Raw genomic sequence first — 24,441 nt, 5'->3', positions numbered from 1 at the left:
GCGCACTGCCCGAGCTCCGTCCCGCCGAAACCAGCAGCGCCTCCTCCAGACCCTCCCCACGCGCTCCGGCGATGACGTAGCACACGAGTCCGCGTGTACGAGATTGTGTCTGTGACCGGGACTGGGAGAGGGAGGGAGAAAGACACAGACAGACAGAGTGTGTGTGTGTGTGTGTGTGTGTGTGTGGTGTAGGGGGGGTATATGTGCCCCGGGTTAGGGGGTGGGAGAGGGGCTTTATGTATATGTGAGCGTGTCTTTGGCTCTTTGTGGGATTCAGTTGTCTCCAGTTTTGGATGAAAGCATTAATCATGCATATCTGGGTAATATGAAATATGTGTAGTTCCTTTTTTCGTTTGTTTATTTAGTTGTTTCAGTCTGTCTGTCTGTTTATCTCCTCGAAATGCAGATTATCTTATTAAAAACATAACACAGACGCCCATGATTCAGTTGCTACGGTAAAGGTTAGCGTGGGTATATAGAGTAAGAAAGGTGTGTGTGTGTGTGTGTGTGTGTGTGTGTGTGTGTATTGGTGTATGGAGCGCAGTGAGAGGATTTAAACTTGAAGCGCGGGAGTGACGTTGATGTGAGCAACGCGGGGAGCCAGACCACCAGGGGGCGACACAGGGGGGGGCATTCCCAATCCCAAAACTGTTAATGAACCTGACCCAGCAGCTGAGTACCTGCAGGTACCTGATTGTCTTTTCAGTTCAATACACCAATACGCCAGTCTCCTGATTTTTACACTAATAATAAAAATAATAATAATAATAATAATAATAATAATAATAATAATAATAAAATAATTGAATAAATATAGCAGATAGTAACTGTTTTTTTGTGTGTGTTGAGTGAAGACTGCCATGAGTATAAACTAATCTAATAAACTAGACGTTTACAGAAGTCCAGTGAAATAAATTTATTTTAAATAGATTTATTTTGTTGGTGTAGCTCAAGGGCAACATTTTAACAGAGAGACTCCATGCAGTAGTTGTGCCTTATTTTACTATTTTTTGTTTTTTCTGCGCTACATGCAGTTAAACAGGACTAATCGTGCCACATATGGCTTATTGTGATAACAATAAATGATCATCATATAAGCCTTATTTCACCAGTCATGTGTTAAATAAGGTGGTATTAAAAAGCAAAGATGATTAGCCAATACCAACACTTTTATTTTCATTGGTCTCTAATCTTAATTTGGGTGTTTTGACTTTTATTGAGCCTTGAGTTTACTATCAAGCTGATTGGCTCTTTTTCCACATCATTCTATAATTCCCTGTTGTGGATTGTCACTCGTATCACCTAGTTTTCTCTTTTTACAGTGTCATGAAGTGCAGACCAATAGAAACAGTATAAATCTGAAATAAAATCATCTTACATTCAAATCCTTTTTTCTTACCATTATATATATATATATATATATATATATATATATATATATATATATATATATATACACACGTATGCATGTATGTATATTAGTGTTGTGTAATGTAACACCCATTGCACAGTGCTTACATTACTAGTACAATATTTGTGCATAGTGTTTTTCATACATTTCTATATGTTATTGGATATTATGATGATACTTGCACCCAGAGAAATTCCATGGACATCTTGTACTTGAAAAATAAAGATTCTGTATCTGATTTTTGAGTCTTGGAGCTTTCTACAGTGTGTGTAGAATAAATAGTCCTGGTCCTACAACTTTTTTTTTTTGCTGTTTTTCATCACCAAAGACACACACAGTAAATATATACACTGTGTATATGTAAAGAAAAAATGCTGTTAATGTGAAATGTGAATGTATGAGTATATACTATATAATATACATCTTTACATATAGTTCATTTTTCCAGTTATCAAAACACTGTGTACTACTGTGTAAGTGTACTACATTAATTCAGCAATGCATGTGTTCATTCTGGGAATTTTTCTGTAGAACCTATTTAATAATATCAATTATAAATGTAAACCTTTTCTTACACAATTCAATCCTTATTCATTACATTACTTATACAACTCTGAACGTTTTCAGCTACTGAGTGAACACATTTAGAGAGAGGAGATTGTGAAGTGATTCTGTTGGGGATGAAAAACTGTTATTACTCATTTAGTGAAGTTTCAGCATCAGACAGGCATTAGTCTAGCATGTCTGAGCCGATCGCAGTAGACTACGGTGAAACTGTGGACAGCAATGTCCTCTAGTGGAGAGTTTTAGAATTGCACACTTCATTTCAGACGACAGGTGGCTAAAGCTGGAGCAACAGCAGAGAAGTAATCCACACTACTTACAAGCACTGGTTCCACACAGCGTCACAGTTTCCAGAAATCTGAAAACATTAAGTTCTCAGCTCGAATGAAATGAGACACTAAACAACTACAGAAAGCCAAGGGAGGGAGCAATCACTTTTCCACATGGGGAGATTCAAGTCAAGTGGGTTTTATTGTGTGTTGGATTGGGTGTTGGATTGCTATAATAAATACAGAACATATCAATCTCACTGTTGTTGGCTTCTCAGTTCTCTTTTATATATCTTTAGGTTTTGGTTTGAGGTGCACAAATTCAGATATATTAAATGCTTTAAATCTTTCTCTCTCTCTCTCTCTTTCTCTCTCTCTCTCTCTCTCTCTCTATATATATATATATATATATAGCATTTGGATGTGATCAATTTCATCACCAGCTTTACCGTTAGGCACTGATTAGGGATGTGAACCATAAATGATACTGAACTTGGTAGTGTGTTAATGAACACAGTGGCCAATGTAAAAAAAAAACACTACTCTTAATAGTTACATGTATATATTTGAATATTAAATAAACACTGGCCAAATAAGAAGGTTTTTAGTCTGATTTTAACAAGAGACTAAAACCTTTGCATATATACATGGAGATGAAAGTAAGCTAATTAAACAGAAAACACAGTATTCTCAGCCAGCTCTGTGCAAATGTTTGGACATCTGACAGAGTGAATACTTGGTAACACAATCATTCAACACGTCATTTTCAACCCAGATGGGGCCCATGCTTAACCCCTCCTGGTCCCATCACTGACCCTGGTGGCCATTCATATGTGGGACCAACATGGAAGCTGGAAAAACGTTCTGGTTTACAGTTGGGCTGTCCATACAAGCCCCACATGGACATGAGCTGAGCCACTTTCATTGCAGAAAGACAGTCCAATATATACATAAGGATGAAAATAAGCTAAATAAACAGAAAACTAATATAATATTCTCAGCCAGTCCCAATGTCCAGAGTGCCCTGTGCAAATATTTGGACATCTTACAGAGTGAGTCCTTGGTAACACATCATCTTGCATGCACAGTCTGTCCACAAATGGTCCATGATATTCAGGTCAGATGACTGTGGGGACCATTCCAAAAGCTTCGGTTTCTGTCTTTTCAGGTAGTCCAGGGTGAATTTTGAGGTATGTTATGGATCATTATGCTTCTGTAGAAGCCACCCTTTTCCAGCTTTAGGCTTTTAACAAATGGTTTGATGTTTGAATCCAGGATTTGCTGGAATTTTGTGAAATCCATCATTTCCAGATGCAGTTACCATGCAGTTTCTAAGTTTAGATGCCTCTTACTGTAGTGCCTGTGTTTTGTGAAGCCCTCTAGTGGATGTTAACCACTACTGCAACCTGCTAGCTTTACATCTCAACTGTGTCACACATACTATTAATAATAACTTGAACATATTTTGTCTACAAATAATGTCACACATTTTCTGAAGTCTTAATTGTCTTAAATATACAATTCTTTACAACTCAATCTGGTCCCCAGGCAACATGCTCATGTAGGGCTCGTATGCGTGAAATGTGGGCTAGATGGGCTCCAGGTGGGCATGGACGCTGAGAGGGTTTGTACATTTGTTGAGGCTGGCACCCAGTTGGGCTTCCCCATCGTTACAGCCCACCTTGTGCAATTTCAATCCAGATGGGGCCCATACTTAACCCTTTCTGGTCCCATCACTGACCCTGGTGGCCATTCATATGTGGGACCAACATGGAAGCCGAAAAAACGTTCTGGTTGTTACACATGGAGGTTAGCTGAGTCACTTTCATGGCAGAAAGACAGTCCAGTTGTGTGTTTATTTAAAGTGCATTCTGGGATATTTCATTAGGTTTTCCACAGTTCATTTTTTTGGGTTTTTTTTTGTGACGTTCTAATATCAACGTTTTGGAAACATCTGGGAAGAATGTTAACACTGGACTGAATGTGAACATTTGGAAATAATCCATGTGTGTACATTTACTAATCAATACATTTACTATACTTATAGTGACATATTAGGTGTAATAATAATAATATTGACTGTAATACTGTATTAATCATGCTTAATATGTATTAATAAAACCTCCTGTCACTTCCTAATTTGTAGGTGGTCAATCTGACACATTAGGCCCTCTGTTCTGCATTGTTAAATCCTGGCCAATGGGAGAGCTCACTTGGCTGTATCTGCCTAGACACCACTGAGGGAAAAATCATGGTTGGACAATTTTCCTTTTGGCGGTCCCAAAACTTAACCATTTAACTACCAACTAAAACTTCACAAGGACATAAACTAGTACTGGTACTGTACTGCAGAGATTAAACACAAGAAGCATTTTTAAACGAACAAAACAAAATCCAGAGAACTATTTTACAGTCCTCATAAATGATTTGGCCTAGATGACCCTGGGGGCCCCTCACTGTCAATATGACAGTGTATGTAAACATGAACTTATTCTGCCTGTTCAGAAATATTGCATTCATGAGCACCTTTCTTTACGACGTACTAACAGGTGCCGTAGCACGCGGTTTGGAACACAACCAATGCGTCGAATTGAGACACGGTCCTTCACAGTGGCCTACCATCCGGGTCCTCTGTCCGCCTGATGACCGCGTGATGACGTCAGGGGGGGTTCAGGAATGGCGGCGCTGCTGAGGGAAGGAGCTCGAAACTTTACTAACAAACACATCAGCGCATTTTTAACCAAACTCGACATTTGCGCAGACGCCTCGCTCCGCCGCTGAAAAGACAAGCTCCTCAAGAAGAAGGGCAGAGTGTTAACACTTGAGTGCCGGCGGGAAAATAACAATAAAAATTGACCCCGTCAGCGAATTCAGGAGTTTGATTAGCTGTTAGCCTCTCGTTAGCCTGCTGCTAATAAGCTAACGGTAGAGACTCGGCAGCGCAACAGTAACTAACAGTGACAGAAAGGCAGAAACACTTCACCGTTGCTGTCCGTATCTACATTTCGCGCTGGGGGTTTCGCAGTGCGCTGAATAACCCAAGGACCTGGGCTCGGCTTCAGTGGCGTGTTGTGGTTGTTGTCTGGTTCCGCTGATCGAGGCTAGGCTGAGTTCAGTGACACTGCAGCCCGGTCCGGTCTCTTGGCTCGTCGTCCGTAGTTCAGCCAGCTGTATGCCACGATGGAGAGTTTGACCCTGAGCGATGTCGAGCAGAAATATTACTCGGATCTGTTCATCTACTGCGACGTGGACAACACCAAGAAAGTGGCGTCCAACGGTAAAGTGCTCGACCTTTTTCGGGCGGCCCAGCTGTCCAACGACGTGGTGCTGCAGGTAAAGCAGCTCAGTTCCGCAGACTCACTGTCTGATACATGACTTGTGTATAGCACTGTGCCAGTTTTCTGTCCTGAACAGTTCATACCACCTGCTTTCCCGTGTTTTCAGTAAATGTGGTGTCTGTTGTGAGTAGCGATTTGCTTGCTAGATCTAATGAATGGGTCCTCCAGGAATCTGGCTGACACAGTCGCCGCAGGACTCCGAACCTAGTCCCCCAACCAAGACCCGTTTGGTGTCTGAATTTCGTGTATTTGGGTAGCTGGTATTGTACGAGAACTACGAGACGAACGGAGTGCAGCTAGCTAAACACAGTAGAGGTCTGGTTGGTGCCAGATCATGGTGGCTCAGACACCCAGCATGTTCAGACCCATTGACTACTTTAGGGGTAAGGGAACAAGGTAAGGTGTAAATATAGCCAGTAGTTCATTTGCATTGAACTGTGGTACTTAGCATCAGTTCTTATTCAGAGCCACTTAAATTTGAGTCATGTCACACAGGGAGGTCAGTGTAGTGTTGGGGGGGTCTTGCCCAGCCCAAGGACACTTTTTTTTTTTTTCTTTTTGGTATGGTATAGTAAAGTGTGGTGTGGTGTGCTTGCCTGGCCAGGGAATTGAACCCTAGTCTGCCAGTGTTACCTGCCATGCTATACCACCTGCATACACTAATCATTTAATGTCAGCCAGCTGATAACACACACGTAAATGTTTCTCTTACACTTGTATGCAAACTTGGAAGAAACCTTGGTAGAAATGTCTGAAAATGTAATATAGTTGTTCCCTCTAGATAATATAACTTGGTTGCAATCAGAAAGTAAACAAAACCTTTCAGCAAGGTTGCTTTAACTTTTGCATGAGACTGTGTGGCTGAGCTTTCTGGCAGTCTTGAGCGCTTTGAATGCTGATAACATCTAAATACTGTTACAGCTGGTTAGACACACTAATGATAATTCCAACTATGCGACATATCACACAGATCTCACGGCTCAGATAGATAGTGTGTATTACATAAACAAGCTAAGTCAGTTTGTGGCCAAACACGGGCCCAAATCTAATCTTTTACGTCTAACAGAAGGTTGTTGAGTAGTGCTTAAATGCATTTACAGAGTCAGTGATACTTAACTCTTGGTTTCTGTCTTTTAAGAGTTGAAAAAAGTAGCGGATGTTCTAGAGGAATTTTGACACTAGCCAGATGTGTGTTCCTTACTGTACATGATTAATATTTCCCTCTTTCTGTGTGATTACATTGCATTTGTGATATTTGGCAGATGGTCTTATCCAGAGTGATTTAGAATTGAATCACATTACAGATCGAAGAGTTTGAAGTCTTGCCAAATGATTGGTGTATTATTGCATGGAGGAGAATCAGACTCCAGTTGGTTAAACACTGCACTAAAACCACCAAAAAAAGATTTAAAATTATTTTTTGTTTTTCCAGTATAGATTTTTGTCTGTGAAGCAAGGTACAATTACACTTTTACATTTGAAAGTGGAAAGTGAAAACGCAGATTTTTCACCATAAACTGAACCTTCTGTTCGTCTGGAGTTCAAGAAGTCAAATATCAACTATAAATATCAGACAAATCATCAGACTAATCTGTCTGTTGATGATCATTTGTTTAAACACTGTTTAAGTTAAAATATGAACCCAATATCATCGTTCATCCCTACTTGAAATATTTCCTGAGAGTTAAGGGAACATGTGAGAAGCAATCATGTGAGAACTGTCTAATGCTTGACATTTCAACATCAGTGATAATGGAGTGACTTGCCACAGTTGTATTCAGAGGGGAAGACATTGTTTTTAATGAGTGATGTGTAGCAACTCTGTTTATATATATATATATATATATATATATATATATGTATATATGTGTGTGTGAGTGTGTGTGTGTGTGTGTGTACTAAAGCATCAAGTATGTTTAAGATCTTAAGCATACTTGATGCTTTAGTAGAGGCGATGTTTTGTGCTTAAGTATCTTGTCTTGTTCCCATTGTTTCAGATCACTGAACTCTGTGGCGCCACCCGTCTTGGCCACTTTGGTCGAAGTCAGTTCTACATTGCGCTAAAACTCATTGCAATAGCCCAGTCTGGACTGCCCCTTCGCGTTGAAAGCCTAAACAGTGGTAAGCAAAAATCAAAACCTTTTCCATAATTTTGAATTAGCCCCTTAGATTCATAGCTCGGATCCACCCCACTATTTGTTTTTGTTTTTAACTGTCTGCTGCAAGCACTGTGGTCCACACCAATGCCTCAGCTTAACTACAGTTTCTTAGATGACTTTCTGTTGTCAAAATGTAGAAGTCTGTGTTGTCTCCACTGCAGTGTTTTCAGTCACTAGTTCGAAAGCTCCTAACCCTGTATTTAGATACGGGGAAATGACTGGTTTCATAAATGAAGGAGCAATGAAAAGCGGGTGGCAATGTAAATAAGCAGGAAATAAGGCCATCCCTGCTGGGCTGGAGATACTGCGAGAGAATGGAAACTGAGTCAACAGGAAATTGCAAAAAAGGGGCCCTGAAGTGCAGATACTTTGGAGGGACAGTTTCCTCTGCTGTCTTTAAAATTGACCATAGTAGTATACAGGGGTAGACATGGTGCCACTGGCAGCATTTCATATTTTGGACTCTTGATTTGCAGAGCCTGTGGGTGAAGGGCCACTTGCCCTGAGCATTTGTAACCCCCCCACCCCCCCCTTTAACAGTTTGGTGAGAAACTGCACGTAATGTACCAAGTCAGAGCTTGTAGAAACGATAACCAACATAATGATGATGTGACCATGAATGCTCCCCTGGCATTGACTAAAGTTTGTTTCTATGGCTGTATAAAATGAGGCCCGAACTAAAACGGGCTGTTAAACTGTACAGCGGTTTGCAACAAACCAATCAAGCCAGAGCAAGTAATTCAATTCCATTAAAAGAACAAGTGCTTTCTCCAAATTTAACACAAAATTCCTCTTTTAATGACGACTGCAGTCTCAATAATTCAATTATCCTTCATGACGAGCCTCTGTAGTACTTAAAAGAGCAACCATTTGCTGATATGACCGGCTGCAAATGTGATGCAAAGACAGAAGCCAGCTGCTGCAGCGTTACTGAGAAATCCTACAGTTCACTAATATTCTTGAGTTTGTGTGCTGCAACCACCAAAGATTTCTATGAGTTTCAAATCAGGCTAAAGTGACTACTACTACCAGAATCTTCCAGCACTTCTTTTGAAACTGTGGTGCACTTTGAGGTATGCTTGGGATTATTGTCCTCTTGAAAGGTCCAGTTATGCCCCAGTTTCAGCTTCCTCACAGAGGGCATGACGGTTTCTTCTAAGATTTTCTGATACTTGATTGAATCCATATTGCCTCTCCTTTGAACTTTTTGGACAACTCTCGACACAGCCATTTTTAACATATAATCAAACGTCACAATCAACAAACTCTCAGGCAGTATGTGATGTGTATTACCTCCAGCACATCTGATTCAAAAAACAAAGCCCTTTGTTTGACACCTGGTTCGGAAATGTGTTCTCTTATGAGGGATTCTATTCAGAGGGTGGAATATTTCTGAGACGGAAGTCGTCATTAAAGGTGGCATTTTGTGTTGAATTTGGAGTAACCACTTGTTCTATTAGTTTAGCCATTTTAAATGGGTCTTGTTTGATTGGTTTATTGCAAACAGCTGAAGGTTTGTACATTTTGCTTAAAAATGAGATTTGAATAATTTCAGTCGCAACTGTATATGGTAAGTGTGGTGTTTCATTATTATTATTATTGTGGCCCCACATTTATCATCTTCTCCACAGTAACCTGATTGGCCTAATATTTATGTGTTTGCCCCTAGTAGCACAAAAGATGCAAGTCAAGTTTCTTTAGTTTCTTGTAGGAGTGATTTTTAATCAGTGGTGCTGAAATGGCTAACCTTTGACTTTAGGCATGCCAAATCTCAAAGTGTTATTTTAAGTGCAGTGGTTTTGGAATGTTAAATTTGTAAAACATTTTAACACCTAAAATAACATATTCAGTCATCAGAAAACAGCAGTAAACCCCCAAAATTTGTGTATTGTTCTTACTGCCTTTATGAATCCTGCTATTATGCAAACCAATCTTTCGGTCACATTTTGGTGTTCAGTAGGGCTGGACAGCATGATGCATTAATATCATGATGCATTATATCATTGTGTGATACAATGTGCTTTTTAATTGATATTGTCAGTACTTTAAGACACTAACTAATTACTTGCTTAATTTCAAAAAGCGCATAATTAGTTCTGCTTAATTGGATGTAGTGCTGTGTATTTTTGTCCATAACAAAAGAAATATGTGTCCAGTATCATGGCATTGAGATGTTTACACAGTTTTGTCTTAAATTTAGTGCAAATGTGTCATTAGTTATTACCATGTTTATCTACCATGTTTGATTTTGCAGTGAAAGACTTGCCCCTCCCACGCTTTGTGGTAGGCAAGAATGAACAGGAGGCCAGGCATGCTGCCATGTATCCAGACACAGAGAACCAAGGGCCATACTCCAGCGTGATCCCCAGACCTCCAGGCAGAGTCCAGTCCAAAAAAGTGTCCACCCATGAGGTCATCCAGCCCTGTGTGCCCACTGTTGAGCCTCAGGTCTGTGGACTGCTCACATCTTTGCTAATGACGTTAGCTTGGCTCTCTGCTAATCACACCTTTGAGATTCTGCATTCTGACACTAGATGCTCAGGGTGTGCTGCCAGAATCTGTGGTTCATGAATTGAGTGCATGAAGATTTAGCTTTTAGTATAAACAAACAGTTTTGAGCAGGTAAACATATCCACACAAGAGCTTCCCCTGTGTGCTGGCACTATTTAAATGTTTGTGTTAAGGCTTTACTATGTGCCGTTTATAATCATTATTGCAATGTAGGTGTTCGCAGTACTGATATCTGAGCAGGCTTCAATAGGTAGATGAGACAAAAAAAAATCATTGAATGTTCTATTGGGTGCTATGCGCTTTCTGGCTAACCTCATATGTCCAAGTTGAGTACTTGTGGGTGTTTTGATGAATTGAGCCTTTCATATGTGAATTATTTTGGTCAAATCAGTGCAGGTTGGTCTCTACCCATCTTTCTAATGATCACAAATTTACTGTTTTGAAGGCTTCCTAGCTCATTGTAATCAGTAAACTATTTTAGAATCTTTAAAAAGCTGCACTTTTTAAAATATATGCATTTTATGGCCAAATCAAAATGTGTGAATGTTTGTATCATGCAGCCGTTGTCTGTGTTTCCTTAGTTTGCTTCAAGTGTCGGTTTCAAATGCATCTGTCCTGTAAACTGAGTGTTTGAGTGTTTCTGGTAATTTCACGCCACACCCAGCAGAGTTACCGGTTTGGGTGTATGTCCTTGCAAAAGGCATAGATGATGATGATTGATAATTGCTGTTCTGTTTGTCTCTGACCCCAGCCAGACACCACGTCTCCGGTAGTCTCCCCTCATCAGTCTCCACCCACCTCACCCCACGCATGGAGAAAGCACAAGCGGCAGGCCAGCGGCGGCGCAGTGGACAGACAGCCTGCTGTGGCAGGGGCCGCGTGGCCACCATTTAGAGAAGCACAATCAGGTACACACTGACAAAGAGGAGCACATAGTGTTTTCACTGCCATTCTTGCAATGGATGTACACTACTGCTATAATTATTTTATTTAATAATTTCAATGTTTAAAGTGTTTTTTGGAACAAATATATGTGAGTATATTAATTCCAAACTTTTGAATGGTAGTGTAAATGAAGGTGAGGTAGGCCTGTTACAATTGCATTATCGACTTATTGTACAATATATAGGCATCACCATAATCATTTTTGCTGAGCAGAGAAGTTGATTTTAGCCAGTTCTAGTTTTTTGTCTGCTCTCTGTCAGAGGCGAGGAAGTGTCTGTGTGCAGACACAGACATCTATAGTGTAGGTAAAATAGTGCAGTATGTGCAATGACCAAAATATTAATAATGGGGCTTGCCATAGACACAGGGCAGACTGCAAGAGGAACAGATTGGCACACATGTGAACCACGGATTAACTTCCACTGTTTAATCATTGTGGTCTGGAATACAGTTTTAATACTGCTGCAACAACATGTGTGTTGTGTTCATTGTAAAACGAGTGTCACGGTAAAGTTCTGTGCCGTGATGCCCGTTGGGCCTGACCTTGTGCACAGCTGCAGAACCACCGCCACCCGTCAATCTCTTAGGGAAGCAGAGTAAAGACACACAGAGTACAACAACCGGTATAGTGAGTATCAGAACGCAGCTGCTAACAGCACAAAAGGCTATAGGTTAATCTTTATATGACAGTAGTGATACATCCACCATGGGCACACATTTAAAGTGACATCATTCTGGTGTCTCATTTGGGACCAAGTTTGTCTTCTTTTTGGCTGATAAATGGCTGAAAAATGATCAATCAGTTTCTGTGGTCCTTTCTAAACAGTGAGTTTTTTAATGATCTGAGGAGAGCCCATTAACATAAACAAGCTGGTTTGTTTAAAACAGTGGCTTTATTTGATTTGTTTTATATATTTACAATATTTAAACATTTTGCTCTGTTCCTCTGTATTTTCATGATCAAAAGGGTGTAATTACATTATTATGCTATTATATTGTGTCAGTGGCATGAAATGGTCTTAAAATGGCTTAAAATGTCATTTAATATTGTTTTAAAACTTATTCTAATTTTAAAGGCTGTTACGTATATTTATGTTATACTGTACTGAAGTGAACAGGATAGAACTGACTGTCATACGATGAAGCTTGTGAGGTAGTACAGTAAAAAAAAATTCTTTGCTGTTGTAGTGCAACATCATCTACACAGTATAAAACTGTAGCTTCGTTTTACAGTTTGAAAGTAAGATAGGTGGTGTTTGAGCTGAATTCTTTCTTTAAGTTATTTTTAAGGTTATCAGTGGTTCCATTTGTTGATTTAGTTATCAGCCTTTTACAGTTCCTCATGTGTGTTATTGACTCACTTACCTTTTTCTTTCGTATTTTGTCTGAAAGGACCTGCATGTACTTTTGAGAAAAGAAAAGTGATATTTGTGCTGTGCAGACTGTTGTTGTTAGGAATATTAACATATTGTTTTTGTTATTTGTAAATGTTTCTCAGTTATCTCCTGCTGTTGAAGTTTTGTTGCATTTTGAGAACTTTGCAGATCCAGTCTTTTTTAAGGACTTTTGAAAAACCTAGTAAAATCAGATGCCACTTTCAGTGATACCAACATCATGAAATTGGTATCACTGACAAAAAGGTCCTCATAACTGTAAATGTTTCTCACAGTTATCTCCTGCTGTTGCATTTTGAGCCTAAAATCTGATTTTGTTTCACAATTATAATCTCCAAAGTTCTCAAAATGCAACAAAAATGCAACAGCAGGAGATAATTGTGAGAAACATTTACAGTTATGAGGACCTTTTTGTCAGTGATACCAATTTCATGACTTTGTTGGGCCTCAAAAAATGCACATTTTAAAACTGATAGAAACATCGCCAGATCAATGCGTAGGTTTTAAAATGCCAATAACATTGGTTAATCTGTTACACGAAGATTAAATAAAAATGCTCTCCTTTTTTTTTTTTTTTTTTTTTTTTTTTTTCTCAAATTCTCAAACATACAATTGCAAAACACAGTGTCATTCCACTACTGTGACATTTGTGTATTCAATGTATTTTTAAAAATAATTCTGAATTATACTTAAATAATGTAATTAAATCAAAGGTTTATTAGGTCTCATTTGAACTGCTCTGAAATCAGAGCTTTATACTCCTAGACACTATGTATTTTTGAATGTGTCTGGCCAACTTTATCTTTGGATTTCATCCTTCCCTTTTCTGTTCATAAAACAGGTCCGGTAGCAGGTGATGGGCTTTGGTCTGCCCACTCTCCTCCTCCAGTTCAGGAAAGCTGGGTTAGTTTTACTGACACTCCTCCCTCCAGCACACTTCCAGCAATGCATCCCTCTTCTGCTCAGGTAGCGTAACGTAGACCTCCTTCAACCTGTTAACTTCCTCTCTAACCTGCCTGTTTTTGTAAAGCTCCTGTATGATTGGTATCTGCTTTCATGAACAGGTCAGCACAAACTCGATACAATATTTGTCAAGCCCCGACGGGGTAGACCTGTAGCAAACAAAGCAAGTATCCGTGGGAGCTGAGCAAATGTTTACATGTGAAACAGTTCCTAACCTTGCTTGGAGGTATTGCTGTGTTATAGGTGTTGTCTACTGTATACGTTGTCTTTTATCAGATAGAGTTCACTTCAACTTACTGTGGCATTTGCAATGTGCTATATAATATATATATATATATATATATAATATATATATATATTAAGGATCTGAGCACTTTAAATGCTGCTGGCACTGATATACTGGTATCATTGTTGTGTTTTTTGTGTGCTAATTTTGTTCCTGTTTCTTTCTCTACTACTTTGACAATTGCTGACCATAGGAGAGCACAACAGTACGAACAGTGGCCTCAGCTGCAACTACAAATGAAATCCAAAGACAGGCCAGTGGCTATGATGATCCCTGGAAAATCACAGATGAGCAAAGACAGTATTATGTTAACCAATTTAAAACTATTCAGCCTGATCTAACAGGTTTTATCCCTGGTAAGTACACGCTGTAATAGTCTCTGTATGACAAAGCTACAGAATAGAATAAATAACACTATGATATTATTAACCTTTGCAAAACTGATATAATAATAATAAAAAAAAATTATATATATATATATATATATATATATATATATATATATATATATATATATATATATATATATAAGCTGTTTATATGGGCAGCAAGTATTCATTTGTTTAAAAAATGTTAGCAGTAAGATAAACACAAGCAGTACAGTGTATATTGTAGTTGTGTGTGTGTGTGTGTGAGTGCTAGCTTAATCATTTACAAATCTCCCCTGGAGGAAGGCCCATATATCTAGTTCCCGCACAATACCTTAGTTATCTAGTAAGTCTTATAATAACGTTTGTAAGGGGAGCTCACAGAGAATCAGCAACTAAGCATGTGCTGTTCTAACTGTTCTACTAACCTACACATCACTGTCACAGTGATCACAGTCACTGTACTGACCAACAGCACATTCTCACGACATCATTTTTAGTTATTTTAATGTTGTGTTAATGTTTAATAGATAGACATTTACATTTCCTGTGACTGCCAAAGACTTTGTCCCAGTACTGCATTCTATAGTAAAATTTCAGTTTATGTAATTAATTATGAATCCATTTTTATGTATTGTGTTGTGAATGTCTGTCTTATTTCTGCTCACTGTTTCAGGCTCTGCTGCAAAAGAGTTTTTTACTAAGTCGAAGCTGCCTATTCTAGAATTGTCTCACATTTGGTAAGTAGCTTTACGGAGATTACTTTGTCCCTCATTGTTTGTGTTTAGCTCTGGTGGACTTGCATAAGCCTGTTCAAAAACAGATACATAACCAAGGTCTTGTACAACGATGTGTCAGCTTTGAGATGGTGTTTTCAGAGAGTGTTGTTGGGGGGACTTCTAAAATGTGTATAAATGTGTTTGTAATGTGTTTTCACTGCATCTACGTTTCTTGGCCTGAGTCATGCCTTTAGGAGGAAGTTGGCTTCCTGTGAAAACCACAAAGTATACTACTAGTTTTGAATTTGAATTTGTTGAAGTCGAATTTGTCTTGTCAACTAAAGCTGTACATTCTGTGCCCTGCAGGGAGCTATCAGATTTTGATAAAGATGGTGCACTGACCCTGGACGAGTTCTGTGCAGCATTTCATCTTGTGGTTGCTAGAAAGAATGGTTATGACCTTCCTGAGAAGCTCCCCGAGAGCCTCATGCCAAAGCTTATTGACCTGGATGACTCAGCAGGTAGGAAGAGCAAAAGCTTGTAATTGTGGCTGTTATTGTAGAAATAATGGAAATGATAATTTTTATATGTCAGCACGCAGTCCTAAAGGAGTGCTCTGTTTTTTCAGCCCAATCTCTGTGCCACATCTTTATCATATAGTCTTTTATCATGGACAGTATCCTACGTGTAATCAGTTTTAGTTTAGTAGTTAGTTTAGTTAGTTTTGTTTAGTAGTTAATAAAAGCAGTCACTTGGAGCATGACAAAATGTCCATTTTTGAAACATTTTATCCAGTTCTTGAGTTATTAAGCAGTTCCTGATATTATTGCTTAAGGTGTGCTGGTACTTGTGGCAGTCAGGCAGAGCCTGTGAAAACACTGGTACCTAATTTTCTTTCCTGTAAAAAAAAAAAAACATTGAAAGAACAAGTTATGCAGGTTAAACTGAATCATTATCTAAAACCTTTTGAAGAATTTCTGAAATCATTTTCCCAACAAAAATGAAAAATGAAAATTTTACAGAAACACTGTAAAACTCAAAATTGTCTTTAATTGACTGATTGATACAGGTCTATTAAATTAACAGTTCTTACACTGACAACGTGAATTATTAGAGAACTCATACTAAGTAGGGCCTATATTTTTCTCTCTAAACAGCCTCAGCTTAATGATCTGGATTCCACAAGATGACAAAAACACTCCTTTGCAATTCTGGTCCACTTTGACATGATTGTGTCATGCAATTCATGCAGATATTTTAGGAGCATGTTTTACTATATCCCAAAGGTGTTCTATTGTATTAAGATTCATGAGCTAGGAAGGCCCCAGAAGAACACTGAACTCATTGTCATGCTCTTGAAACCAGTTTAAAATACTTTTGCTTTGTGACCTGGTGTATTATCATGTTGAAGTAGCCTTGAAAGATAAGTAAATTGTGGCCTTGAGGGATGCACAGAATCAGCAGCAATACTAAAATTGGCTGTGGTAGTCAAGCTATAATTAATTGGTAGTCTTAAAATGCCAGTTGCCAGCTAGTGTAGAGAAGTTGCAATTTCAAGTCTTTGCTTCTAATTAGGGATGTCCCGATCAGGGTTTTTTTTAATTTATTTTTTATTTTTATTTTTTTAATTTTTTTTTACTACTTCTTAATTTTGAATCTGACATTATCTGACACTGACATTATTGTCCAATTCCGATTCCGATGTGTTTCTGTAAATAATACAGTGCCACAATTTAGGTAAGCTGTCCTAATCCACGCTAGTAAACGGCAGTAAAATTATTATTTTTTTTGTACTAGTTTCTGATCTCATCTACTTTGTTTGGAGCAACGTTTTAAACTGTTTTAAGTGTTTAATATATTACAGTCCAGTCCAGTCGGCCCCCAATCCTGAGTCACTGGATTGAATCTACTTCTATCAGTGGTTAGGGGTTGCAATCATGCTGCAGCCATGTAAATGTTGAATTTAAGCTCAGTTGCTTATGGTTATATTGTTATATTATTCATAATAGTTCTGTTATGTGTCCTCCACAGCTCTGTTCCAAAGAAAAAAAAAAAAAAAAAACCCCAGAAACAATCAGGCCCTAACTTGCAGAGTTTGTGTATCTGTTTTCAGGAGTCCCAGAACCTACAACTGAAGTAGGCTTTTCCGGTTCACCAGTGGAGGTGACCCCCAATAAATCCCCCTCCATGCCTTCCCTGAACCAGAACTGGCCTGAGCTCAACCAGAGCAATGAGGTTTGGCTTCCTCCACCCCATCTACTGATCAGTCTACATTACAGCAACTCCACTAGTGTCTGAAAGTTTGGAATCAGTAGAATTCACCAGTTTTGGTTCTGATAAATGTATGAAATTAATTCAGTGTGTTGGCCATCTGTAGTTTTTGCTTTTGGCAAGTTTATAGCTTAAAACAATTGCTGTTGTGTTCAGTGTTCTAAACCTTGTAAAAGGATAGTGCCACAATGACTATTTACTACTCACATTGTTAAAGCGTACACAGCATAAATAAATATTCTGAGAGAATTTCTTTTGTTTAGTTTTCTAAAGCTACGGTTTGGCTCTTTGATGAATTAGATACATGAATGATGAAATAGAATTAGTTAGATACATGATTTTTTTAAAGTTACATTTAATTACTTTGCAGATGTTGTTATCCAGGATGACTCTTAAAACCTACAGGCACGTCTACCATAGCTTACTGAGCAGTACAATTGTTTAAACATTAAAAAAAAAAAAGAATATATAAGGCTTGTTTTTGTCATCTGATATGGTACTTGTTTGGTTTGGTGATACTACCACTTAATCACTTAATGCATTTTGGGAAGCTGTATATTGTGGTTAGTATTACCTGTTTTGCACAGAGAAGCACAGAGATGCTATTGTTTAAGTGCACGGGATTTTGTATACAGTATAGTGATGTTTTGTTTGATGGTGGAGAGTGTTTGTTCACACAGACACACACACACACCTTCATTCTTCTCTGTCGATTAGAAACTGGAAGCTGTAATTGCACCATTTGCTCTCGGGTTTTTGTGACATGCTGACATGTCTCTGCTCTGTCTCTCCAGCAGTGGGAGACTTTTAGCGAACGCTCCTCAAGCTCACAAACTCTGACCCAATTTGATTCTAACATTGCACCAGCTGACCCTGTAAGTCAATCACTTAGTGCTCTTTCATGATTAATGGTTTTCATTAACCCCGTACTCTTGGGATTCTGTCTGGAAGATGCATGTTTTCATTGCAAATTCATCTGCAACAGTGGCCACGATACAATCTTTTTTGTTTTGCTTGCTTAGCTTATGAATAATTCTGTCACGCTTTCTCGGTTTTATGTGACTGGGTCTAGGTGGTTAATATGGATTATTTTGTCAACCTTTTATATAACATTTCAATTCAAAACATAGTATATAGTTAGTCCAGGGACTAAATTCGCTATAATCAGTTTAAGTATTTTTCTTTGTCACACAGCTGGCTGTGTATGTAATGCTCATTGCACTCAATGGAATTCAAATTTTCACCACAGTGACTGTTGATCCAATATTATTTTCCAGGATACAGCAATAGTTCATCCTGTGCCCATCCGTATGACTCCTAGCAAGATACATATGCAGGAGATGGAGCTGAAGCGAACTGGGAGTGGTAAGAGTCTTTGCTCTAATGTCGTTTTCTTTGATTTCTTTCTGAGACTCTTCCCATTGGCTTGTCTCTGTCAGTTACTCGAAAAACAATACTGTGATGCCCAATTGTCAATAAATAGTGACATGTCTGGACAGTCTTTACATTGTACTTCTTAGATTTAGGCTGGCCACAGTACATGCACAGGCCACAGTACAATAACAATGGGGCCAGACCTGTTTTTATTGGAAAACCCTATACTGTATCCAATTCATTGCAGTACTCAATAGTGCTGGCTAAGGACATCAGGTCTCATCATTGTCCTCCCTTTAAAGTGTTTTTAATATCTAATATTTTTAACTCTAAGTTGGACAATATGATATGAAGACCACAAGCTAAATGTAGTTATTGTAAAAAAAAAAACAAACTTGAATATGAACTACAGCATGTGTGGGGCAGTAACATTTCATAATCTGTATTATGTCTCTGGATTTGACAGACCATGCACATCCAACAAGTCCGTTAATGCCTAAACCGCCCGAACTGTCGGAAGAGAAAAAGCTTGCCGCAACAATTAAGTTTCCTGTCACTACTGTCGGTAAGTTTAACAAGGCTAAACTATGATGATAAACTATGAGCTTGTTTCATAATCACATTTGTTAACTGAACATTGGAGCAGTAGAGAGCATAGAAGCCTTTTCCAACATAAAATAATGTAGATCTAGATCACCACTAGTGTTCTCCCTACACCTTCTTTCTACAGGTGATGGATATAGCAGCTCTGATTCCTTCACATCTGATCAAGAACCTGTTTCAAGTGCTGTAACCAGACAGAGGTAGGTCTGATTTCTTTATTTTAATTAGACATGAGTGGATTATAATGTTTTGGTTCTAGGCATAGTATTTCATATGCCTAAAAAAACCTATGTAAGTAATTATGATTTATGAAGTATTGATTATAGTGGCCTTGCTAGTGAATAAAATCTGTGAAAGCATTAATCAGTTTGTAGATTTCTGTATACACATTATTAACTTCTATGAATTACTGTAGTAGTGGAGTAACTACACAGATGTTATAGGGAAGGGACAATAAATATATTTTCATTCTTGCAATTAGTCACCAATGAATCTGATAAAATCTAAATGTAGAGTCCAGTGAAAAGAAATGGATAAAATGTTTGTATGGCAGTTATTGTGAGCTGTATTGATTTGAGTGTTATGGGTAGTGCTGTTTGTGGTTTTGAACACTGGTGTGTTTGCTGCAGGTCTCACTCGGGGACGTCTCCCGAAGGACTAAAAGCCGTAGCTCCCCCACCGCCCCCTCCCCGCCCCCACGCTTCACATTCACGTTCCTCCTCCTTAGACATGAACAGAAACTTTGCCGCTGTCCCTGCAGGTATGCACAACGCTCTGATGGGCATGCAGTTTACCTTATATATGTGTGTGTGTGTATATATATATATATATAAAGGAATAGTCAAGTTTATAGTTACACTATTGTTAGTAACAGTAACGTTTCATTTTTGCCAGGGGCCCAGCAGCAGGCCGGAGTTGTGGCCTTTCCTCCTGCCGTGCCTCCTCGACCACTGGCCACGCAGGTACAGCTTCAAGCAGAACTGCTACTGCAGACACAGTATAGTATAGTATATATCTTTGCATTTTTGTATCTTATGGATAACATAATTTATCTATAAGAATGGACAAAAATACAGACAAAGGTTTCATTATGGCTTATACTGCTTTTTGTATTTGGAACGTATACCTTTTTTTTATTTTTATTTTTTTTATATAACCTCGTCTTGGCTGTTGGACATTTTTAGGTTGTATCCGACATACATCTGTGCAGTTCTCACTCGTAAACTGATGCACATGTGCACAACCTATTTTCCCTTCTCAGTGTAATGTTGAATTTGGATTCATATTAAAAGTCGGACAAATTCCGATCTGGCTGTTTAGACTCAGTATCATTGCCACATATCCGTTATGTATACCACATATGCTGAATTTAATCTAACATATGAAAGTGACTCAAATCTGAACTTAAAATGTCAGATTCTGTCAGATTGTTTGCTGTTCACACACAACACATTTGTGTCACATGTCACAAAAGATTAGATTTGATCCATTTTACCTGCTGTGTGAACGTGGCCTTAGAGACAAAAAGACAAGTATGTAAATTATTAGTAGAATTATTTATTTATTTATTTATTTTCCCTTTACATAATTTTAACACATTACTGAAGCCAAGTCTTTTTGTCTTGTGAGTAAAAATATTCATATATGTGTGTACATTCGTCTGTTCCTCCCATGTTCAGACATCTGTGCCGCATGGACATCGTTCAGTAGATGGAGACAGTCTTCCAGCTCATGCCAGTACTTCACCTCAGCAAATACCAGAGCAGCCCAATTTTGCAGACTTCAGTCAGTTCCAGGCCTTTGCTGTGGAACAGCCTCCTGATGATGGGGACAAACAGCAGGACAGTGTACAGGTCAGAAACTTAGAATAATCAGGTAGCTGCTTTTGTATCTATAAAATATGTGTGGCAATTGTAATGTTTTTTTTTGTCCTGTGACCTAACATAAAAATACATGTTGCAAGTGGACTATGTGAAAAACATTTTATATCTGTGTCTGCTAAATCTAAATCTTGTAATTGAACACTTGAAGTAGACTGGCTATGAGACTAATACACAAAGTATCTTGAGAGTGGTATTAGTTTAGCACTGACTAGGTTCAGATTTAATGGGCCAGTTTGTGACAGCAATGGCAAATTCACACAGTCCACCTTTCTACTGGAAAGAAACTGTTTCTGGGGGCTCATCAGTCAGCAGTGGAGTGCTCTTGTGTTCTCAGTGCCTGAAGCTGCTGCTTTGTTCTGTTTCAGGTGGAGAAATGTGCAGATGCTGCTGCGGCTATGAGAGCAGTGAAGAGTGAAACTCAGCCAGAGGAGCGAAATACAGCCACTGTGAACTCTGTATGTCCCTTTTTTCTCACACCTGTATATTCATCCACACACACACTCACCTGAGCTGAAGTATTAGTTAAGCTTAACTTGGTTAATAAACAGTTAGTGGTTTGAATAAAAGGCAAATATTTGTATTGGGTGTAATGTAATATAATAAATAAAATGCAGTCGTCCAGCATCATCTAAACCTTCTACCTTTCTAGAATTTAGTAAATACATTAAATATCAGTTTAAAATATAACTCAAATCTTTGATGTCTGGTAGTTGTTTTAAGGAAATGTACAGGTACAATTCCACTATTATGATACATCCTTGTTAATGCCTGTAATGTTGTCTGGATTGCTAGTGTTTGAAAGTAACCTGTATTTTCCCTTAGGCCAAAGGATCCACTCCTCTTGCTCCCCCTCCCAAACCTGTCAGGCGGAGGCTAAAGTCAGAGGATGAGCTCAGACCTGAAATGGAGGACCTCCCACAGAAGTCTGGCATGGTTGCCACGGTCCTAGCAACTCAACCTTCAATTCCACGGTACCCATACAGAGCACAGTGTGCTGATCCAGCTGATTCAAACGCCTGAATTCGATCATGGTTGTGTACGTTCGTGCTCATGTTTTTCTTGTTTCTCTCTCTTCATAATAGGTCTGTGGGGAAGGATAAGAAGGCTATTCAGGCATCCATTAGAAGAAACAAAGAGACAAACACGGTTTTGGCCAGACTCAACAGTGAATTACAGCAGCAGTTGAAGGTGTGTTAAGACCGGTTTTCACCTGTCCTCCAAACACTCACCTAATCTTAGTTTGAGAGCTTGGTTGTTAGGCTGAGATGTGTTGGAGATGTAATACAACGGAAATGTGGACTGTCTGAAAGACAGGATTATCATATTATAACATAACACTACTGTAGTCCAGATTTATATATTTTTTATCAACTGTATTTTAGAAGTTAAGTTCTGTATAACTTAAGAAAGCGCTTTTCCAAACCCAGCAAACTTCTTAAATTTTTTTGGTGTACAATTTGACCACATACAGTCTATTGCAAAAGTTTGGCCGGCCCGGTCAAATTACCTGGCCTATTGCTGCAGGTATAAGAGAGGCATCTAATGAATAGGAATCTATTCAGTAAAAATTCAATTAGAGTCAATTAGAATGCTTTTGTAAGGTAGTTAAAAAAGAGGAAAAGCCATCTATAACAAAAGCTTTGAAAGTGGATTTAATTTTTTATTGTTTCCTTTTTCAGGACTTGCTAGAGGAGAGAATATCATTGGAGGTCCAATTGGAACAGCTGAGGCCATTTTCTCATTTGTAACCATGTGAAGGAAAAGCTGTTGAAGTGATCGGGAAAAAAGTCCAGCGGATCCTCCGGAAGGACGCACATTTCAGCCCTGTATCCCCTCCTCCTGCGCCTGTTGGTCTCTCTCTGCCTGCGTGAGGAGGGAATCTGCTGCTTCCTTCCACGTCACTCTCACACATCCCATCCTGACCCGAGAGAGGGGATGTTCTGAGAGATAGAGGGTAGGAACATAATAGATTTTGGCACTTTGATGAAACAGAGTGCGAGTTGTTGTGAACGTCAATTCCTCTACCACAATCCCACAGCATAGGGCCCGCCACTGCTCTAACGGGGCAGAGGGGGCACTGTTCAAAACCCTCTTACCTACTCACAGTAAGGATATTGTAGACATGGTAATGCTCCGTCAGTTGCAGTGGCACCCAGATGTGGTTTAATAATTACAGGTTGAGGATTGATTTTCGGGGAGATCATGCTCTGTTTCAGAAGTACGTTAATGGATGATTGTGCTAGGCACTCATTCATATTTCTTGTAACCTCCCTGACATGCCAGCGGAGGACACATCTATGCGTGTTTGTGTGTGTGTATGCGTGAGCAACGGTTACAAATATATGGCATAATGCATCAAAGACTGCTCTATTTTCTTCTTTTAACATCTGTGGTATAATGAAATGAGTTTTTCTACCCTGTACAGTCATTGACCCAGTAAAACAGATTTTGGTGGCCCCCCACACTCATAAGAACATGTTGCCTGTCCTGTGCCTCATATGGTGCACAATCTGAGTGAGTCATGCTTCAGAATCAAGCTTTCCTGTGACATCAGTTATAAATGTGAAACCTGAAATGTAACGCGACTGCACTTTCTTTCCCCTTGGCTTTCCTTTGTTTGTCTGTTCTGTTTCCCCCATGTGACACTATTTTTGCATGTTGTTTGTGTTCTTATTTGATATAAAACGGCTCTTAAAATTCAACCACTTGATTTATATGTGTTCTCTTAACTCGTTTGACTTTTATGTGTAACTCGGACTCGTCTCGTTTGTTTGGTTTGTCTGTTGTTTTCTCTGGCATTCCCGTTTTCTTTCCCCGTCCTCAAAGCCTTACTCCCGTCGTTCAGGTTTTCACACTAATGTATCCTCCTCTCCATGTTGAATCAAGGTGAGCCTTCTTTTCCTGCTGTTCAGGTCGATGTACTGTATAAGGAGTTTGTTGTACATTGTATGATACACACCTTTTGGTCTCATATGTAAATTTGCATTAATTGCTGACTAACAGCAAATATTCTATTTAATTTGCTTATATTATGGCTGTGGGATCATAGATGTTTAACTGCATGGATGTATCTCTGCAGAATGAACTAGCAGCTGTGTGATTTTTACACAAAATAAAAATGGCACAATATTTTAATAACCTTTCCTTTTGTTGTGTATTTTGGCTGTGTGGGATCTGTCGATTGCTAATAGTGGTACAGCAAGCTTCACAGCGGAACACTAATATTGGGAGTCCTGTGCTATGCAGGGCTGGACGATATTGCAACAATACTGTGTCATGATATTTAGATATAAAGATATAAAGACTTTTTTTGCGATACACTGTATTTGTCATGATACATGTAATCACAGACTATAAACATTAGATTCTCATAAACAACTATT

At 38.8% G+C, this 24,441-nt stretch overlaps 1 protein-coding gene across 5 annotated transcripts; it reads left to right on the top strand.

The window, feature by feature from the left end:
- Positions 1 to 4,893: 4,893 nt before the first annotated feature.
- Positions 4,894 to 24,196, top strand: reps1 (RALBP1 associated Eps domain containing 1). Of its 5 annotated transcripts, none has more exons than XM_072686603.1 (20): positions 4,894 to 5,577; positions 7,580 to 7,703; positions 10,029 to 10,189; positions 11,004 to 11,160; positions 13,433 to 13,557; positions 14,034 to 14,196; positions 14,885 to 14,948; positions 15,294 to 15,448; positions 17,041 to 17,162; positions 17,993 to 18,073; positions 18,476 to 18,563; positions 19,039 to 19,137; positions 19,303 to 19,375; positions 19,805 to 19,935; positions 20,070 to 20,137; positions 20,855 to 21,028; positions 21,424 to 21,513; positions 21,881 to 22,029; positions 22,141 to 22,246; positions 22,738 to 24,196. In XM_072686603.1, the coding sequence occupies exons 1-20, from the start codon at positions 5,425 to 5,427 to the stop codon at positions 22,804 to 22,806; spliced, it is 2,352 nt and encodes a 783-aa protein (XP_072542704.1). In that variant the 5' UTR covers positions 4,894 to 5,424; the 3' UTR covers positions 22,807 to 24,196. The 5 variants fall into 5 exon arrangements, with proteins under 5 accessions (XP_072542704.1, XP_072542712.1, XP_072542696.1 ...); XM_072686611.1 differs by having other exon boundaries at positions 9,996 to 10,189; positions 13,433 to 13,494; XM_072686595.1 differs by having other exon boundaries at positions 9,996 to 10,189; positions 17,996 to 18,073.
- The last annotated feature ends 245 nt before the right edge of the window (positions 24,197 to 24,441 follow it).

This window comes from Salminus brasiliensis, chromosome 1 (genome assembly GCF_030463535.1).
Source record: "Salminus brasiliensis chromosome 1, fSalBra1.hap2, whole genome shotgun sequence".
NCBI classification, from domain to species: Eukaryota; Metazoa; Chordata; class Actinopteri; order Characiformes; family Bryconidae; genus Salminus; species Salminus brasiliensis.
Note: the sequence above shows the minus strand (reverse complement) of the source record. Positions and strands in the feature narration are given on the sequence as shown.